At 39.7% G+C, this 5,853-nt stretch overlaps 2 protein-coding genes across 4 annotated transcripts in view; both read left to right on the top strand.

Annotated features, from left to right (window-relative positions):
• Positions 1-5,853, top strand: part of LOC131881694 (glycoprotein-N-acetylgalactosamine 3-beta-galactosyltransferase 1-like) — an 89,973-nt gene that overhangs the window by 27,175 nt on the left and 56,945 nt on the right. The gene's annotated exons all lie outside the window — the stretch shown is intronic.
• The window catches only part of LOC131881696 (glycoprotein-N-acetylgalactosamine 3-beta-galactosyltransferase 1-like), a 48,136-nt gene continuing 45,753 nt past the window's right edge, over positions 3,471-5,853 (top strand). For all 3 annotated transcript variants that reach the window (XM_059228639.1, XM_059228638.1, XM_059228637.1), the window contains exon 1: positions 3,471-3,795. In XM_059228639.1, the coding sequence (XP_059084622.1) occupies positions 3,525-3,795 (271 nt within the window). In that variant the 5' untranslated portion in view covers positions 3,471-3,524. The remainder of the gene's footprint in view (positions 3,796-5,853) is intronic.

Genomic DNA, 5,853 nt, shown 5'->3' with positions numbered 1-5,853 from the left:
ACTGTGCACAAGTCGAACGCAAACTCGCATGGGAAAAAACTCGCCCCAGCGCTAGTCCTACTTCCATCATCAAACCGGACTCAATCCAGCGTTTCCATCCTAGTGTAAAGCCGCCCTTACTCTTGCCTCCCTTAATCGACACAATGCACTCGGACGTGATTCATACATAAGGGTGATTGATGCCTCACAGCGCATAGGAAATTTTGGTGTGATTCCTCATGGGTTTCGTTGAAGATTTCTTGGCCAAATCTTTTTTCCCTGCGGTTGCAGCCTTATACAAGCCCAAACTTGGTACCTACCCAATATTAGGGTCTTCCACTTATTTTTGGTTAAATTTGCATTCTCGGGTGTTTGTCTTTAACGCGTCATTGGTCAGGCTGTTTTCATGAAATGAACAAGGACAAGATTGTTTCCTGATCTTCGAAGGATGGCCTACAACCTGGCAAAACCAGATTTTTGACAAAAATGCCGTGCAAAAAGTTATGAAACCATTTGTCGAACACCAAAAAATGGAGTGGCTTTGTAATTTGTTCAAATCATTGGTATTTGAAATTTACAGACTTAAGAGCGCTATCAAACATAGTGTGCAGAGGTTTTTATTCATAGCTTAGAGGGTTATGTTTTTAAAATCCGTGAACCCATGGCTACAAACAGTATTAGTAAGATTTTTCAAGGGTCGAGTTGCAAGACGTGCAGAAACCAAAATGATGCCTCAATTATTCCAAGCCGTATAACACACAAGGACTCATCTGGGTCGACCCGCCAATAACATAGCAGTTGTTTAGCTACTCAATGTGAGTTCAAAACCGTAAACAAATATTCTGACGCTCAAAGGGCTTCCCCTAATGATAGGTTTAAATTCATGAGGATATCAAATGCTTCCTCAAACTTTTGACAGCTTATTTCTTAACCGTGTCGCCTTTTTAACATGTTTCAATGGCCCAGACAGTTTGCAGATTTCGATTTTGGAGGAGAAGATCAAATGATTTGCCCAAAACACACTCAGTTTGCCCGTAAGAGCCGTTTTCCTCTACGCCGATACTGCACAAAAATATTACTACAGTGAGGAATCACTACCAACGAGGAAAAGTATTCCAGGTCCGCAGGTTTGGTTATAAGAATATAAAATTTGGGGACAGGTTTTTGCACATTAACGCCAACGTGTACCACTCTTGATAATTGAATTTTAGCAATTTCAATTTTTGAGAGCACTCGCCAAGTCGGTAGTTAGAGAGTGATTTCATTCTTGAACTATATCAGGTACAGACATAAGATGGACCATTTTGACTAGGCCTATATTAACCCATTCTAAAATGTTAAACTCAAGTTGATACCTTATACAGTTTTAGTTTGAGAGCACTCACTAGGTCGGGAGTTTGAAAAATGAGAATTTGCCTTTTGTACAAGTAAAAGATGACACAGAAGTTTATTCCGGTTGGGTCTTTGATCGTATTTACCATCACAATAGATCTTCGAAGAATACATTTTTTAAGTCATGGAAGAGCCTACCCTCTCAAAGTCCCGGTTATAGTTCTTAGAATGTTCCCTTCCAAGTTTCATAACTGTTTTGCCTTCAACCTTCCAATGTCTTTTGGCGGTTTATCTTAATGCGCTCATTCGTAGACGAACCCAAGGCATTGAAAAAATACTACATCAATTTTAACAAACAACATCAAAAATGCTGATTTGGGGGGAACTCCCACGCCATTCCCCTTCCCTCTTTCGTTAAAAAACAACCTCAAGTCATAAAAAGTCAGCCAATGTCACTCTACGGGAAAGAGGATCAAATTTTATGTAAAATTAAGGCTTGGCAAGGGACGCAAATGCAGCTCCATGGAAATGAAATAAAAAACATACCTTAACGAACGATTTTAGCACTCAGAATGAGAGATGCTTCTGGGATAGCAATAATAGTTCAAGAGACCACGCAAGTTTTCAAATTCCGATTGGAGGAATCAATATGATGAACAATCGAACAACATTGCAAATGTCAATTAGATCGAATTGAAGTGCCATGGCCTACGAGCACTACAGTATGGAACAAAAAAAAATCACTACTTTTACACTATAACAATTAAAAATACTAGCGTTAACATAATAGTTCATCCACTTTTAGTATGACTTTCAAACCCTGCTTTTAAGGGAAGGCTTGCAAACTTGGGGTAGAGTGAAGACCAGCAAGGAGAGGCACATTGTTTCGTTTACAAATTATGATAATTATTGAGGGTGAAGAGAATCCAGGATAATTGATATTGAGAGTCAGTAACGTCACTCACATGATCAATAATTCAGTTCATTACCCAAAAAGAGCTACAAACCAACAAAAAAATCATTTACGACAATCGTCAGTCAGTTGATGATGCCATCAATGGACTATGCCACACCAACGAGTCCATAATTTGAATCACAATTCCACCTATGAAGCTCAAGAAATTAAAAATATTTCAAAAAAAGTGTTATTCATCAAAGGAGTTTTTCTGCAGCTGCATTGCAAATTGAGGAATCACTATCCGGACTTTGGTTCCGGCATAGCGACAAATTCAGGTGCTACTGGGCATTGAAAGGCCAATGAATCCTGAATTGTCGTTGGATCACTGGTTCATGGTCCAAGCAATGTCCCAACATGATTTGAAAATGAACCATTGAGCAGAAGGGCTCAAAGCCGTCCACATCCCTGAGGAATTAAAATTTGAGGAATCCTCCACAAAAATGAGAAAAATTTGCATTGTTGACGATGCCACCATTGTAGTAGATGTGCTTCCTCACAAAATGATGCCTCACGGCTTCAAAGCACTCCCATAGTTCGGAGGGCGACCGCACGAGATATCAAGACCCGCCTCCTACGGGGCAACATTGTGCCAAAAGAAAGAAATATAGTTTCGCTCCGTTCTCAAAAAAAGGCAGTGATGAATCGTTTTGAGGCATCATAAAGCAATTTTGGTCGATTGCATGGTTTAGATTTGCCCTCCATCCACTTTTTCTCCTCTTCTCTAGTTTTCAAAACCCAGGGAGTAGCAAACCCTCGTAATAGAAATAGCTATTCAAATGCATGGTTGTTTTGACGTGAACACGTAGAAGTCCAGAGTGCTAAGTCTGTACATGTTGATTGTTCAGTCACATCTTAAATATGCTTCACCCATTTGGGCTCTAATGAGTTCAGCAAATTTGTAAAAGATCAAACAAGTCCAAAGCTGTTTCACTAGGAACATCACAGGAATGAGAGAGCTCTCGTATTAGGAGAGACTAAAAATGTTGGGACTGAACAGTGTTCAGAGAAGGTACGAAAGGTATCTGATGTTATACGTCTTCAAAAGCATCCATGGGCTTTGTCCCAATTTAAGGTCAATTCTAGTGACCGTAGAGGCTTAATGTACGTTTTGAGAGCACTTATTCGTGGAAAGAGAATTGCATCAAAGTTAATTGTACACTTCCAGCAAAACACTTGCTAATGAATTCCTATTAGCAAAAACCTGTGACGGTTCTGATAATGAGGATTTCCAATTTTAGTTTAGTACACATCTGAAATGATGCCAAGTGAAACCATTTCAGAAGTTTCGATCTTCAATTCTGCTCCCTTCAAAAAGCGTCCTTACTTTGTGATCATATTGTCAGTTCTTATGGTATGTAATCTCATTCTTGCCTTCAATGCCTGGCCCTTTGCTCTGCATCATCTTAATCCTTCGAGTCAATTGCTATCATCGGACAATTTGAGTATAACCTTCATGAACGATAAACATATTTTCAATAATGGCCGCATGGAACCCAGGGTAATGCAAGATCGAAGAAATCATTCAAGTAAGTCACATAAAGGGACGATATCTGTTGATATTGGTTTTATTTCTACAAGGAAGCAACAACGATGAAAGTTTGCGTTTGCTCATGAAACACATGTTTTTGAAGGAGAATGACATGGTCAAGATAGAACAATCAAAAATCAACCAAACATATAGCATTTTTATTCAAATGAGACTGGTCTAAGGTTGCATTGTCTCGAATTGGAGTTGCTGACTTTGAAATTGAGCCTCCCCATCTAAATTCCCGTGTTCAATGCTACCTCAAATTAAATTAAGGGAAGGACCATCAATGTAATATATCAAAAAAGATTTCGAACTTGCTTTACAACCATATGTTATGTAAAAGAACGCTTTCTAGTTTGTTCTATTATGCCAATTGTTCAGATATGCTCTCATCCTACAACCTGATATATTGCTTGCATTTGTCTGACGAGGAAATAAAAACTGGCTGTTGAGTTGACGTATTTGCGATCAAGTCATCCTTTATCTTTGTTCCCGTAATCAATTTCATTATCGTGCAACATAGTGCAGGTTCAATGGGAGGGACTGTCCAAAGGTTAAGCTTCACACGCCCATCCGTTACAACAACACACGTGTCCCTTCTCAGTTACGATTGTGAGTGGTTCTCAGAGGCTGAGAAACCTCAGGAAATAGAGAAATCTCGAGAATTGTTTGAGACGGATTCGCATCTATTCAGGTCCATTCCAAGGCAAGTTCACCACTGAACGGCCAATGGCATGACAGAGGCTCTACCCACTGCATTTGAATTTCGTAAATAATTGTTCATTTCATCATGGCTACCATTGAAAAGAAGTCTTGGTTGATGGACTAAATATTGGTTTGATTTAACTATAATACTTGGTTCCCTACGTCTATTCATCCTTTTGATAGACTGGTACATGAGTAAAACCTCGAGAGGAAGTTCTTGACTTTCGAAATGCATACAAGCTTGACATCTCGAAAGAAATATGTTCAAAAGAGCAGGTGATGCTCTGAAGCAAGAGATCAAATATGGCACTGTATTCGAATGGCTACCATACTTTACTAGAGCTTCGAAATAGTTGGAAATAATTTAGAAAGAGCAGATCTTTATTCGTACATCAAATATCTAGTAATTTACCACCACTCTGCCATGCAACATGGCGGAGTCTATAGGATTGACTGCTGCCCTCTGTTGAGACTGTCCCCATAAGGGACATGAGTGGATAAACGCGACCGATGCCCACTGCACCCACGGACGGATCCAATCAGTACTTTGCGGGAGATCTTACTTCCCGATGGCTAGTCAATGTTAACACCTCTAGTCGGATTTTTTTTTCCTCAAAGATTCTCGGGTGTATAACCGATACAAGGGAATGAAATTCTCTGTAAGTCAAGGTGAGTCATAATTTATAAAATATTTGGTCGTGCAAACTGTTTGAATTAGCTGCTCTAGGGCACCCTTGAATGTAGGGCTGGTCTGGGATTGTTAACAAAAACCGATCGAAGTCACGTTTAAGACTTAACAATGGGTCATCTAATGCATAGAATCGTCTAAGAGAGCACGGCAGCAAGTTGTACAAAGTTGGTGCCCGGTTTAAGACAAAAGAAGATTTTAAGCCCCTCACAATCTTTTTATCCAAGTGATTGATTTTATGGCGCATTTCACATGAATTCCTCGTCTCTCGCTAACGCTATGTCGTATTCCGGGTTAGGACAAAGGGAATGGAGACATTTTAAACACATACAGGATTAGGTAACGTTCATACCTACGTTGAATACTGTATAATCCCAATGATTTGAGGCGTTCCCAATAGCTTAATTTAGACATCCCGTCAATATATCTCTGTGAAACTGTTTTGTACTCGTTCAATCTTATTTAACCCCCCAGCGGTCATGGGGGCCCAGATTGGGGAGCGTATTCAAGATGTGGCTGGACTATTGATTTGTACAGGGTTTTCATAGTCAGTACATCTCTGGACTTGAATGTTCGATATATCCAGCCCCAAGTCTGAAAGGCTTTGGTCACTTTTGACTGTACATGCTCTTCAAATTTACCATCAATTTGAAGATCCTCTCT

Source organism: Tigriopus californicus, chromosome 6 (genome assembly GCF_007210705.1).
Source record: "Tigriopus californicus strain San Diego chromosome 6, Tcal_SD_v2.1, whole genome shotgun sequence".
Taxonomy (NCBI): domain Eukaryota; kingdom Metazoa; phylum Arthropoda; class Copepoda; order Harpacticoida; family Harpacticidae; genus Tigriopus; species Tigriopus californicus.
Note: the sequence above shows the minus strand (reverse complement) of the source record. Positions and strands in the feature narration are given on the sequence as shown.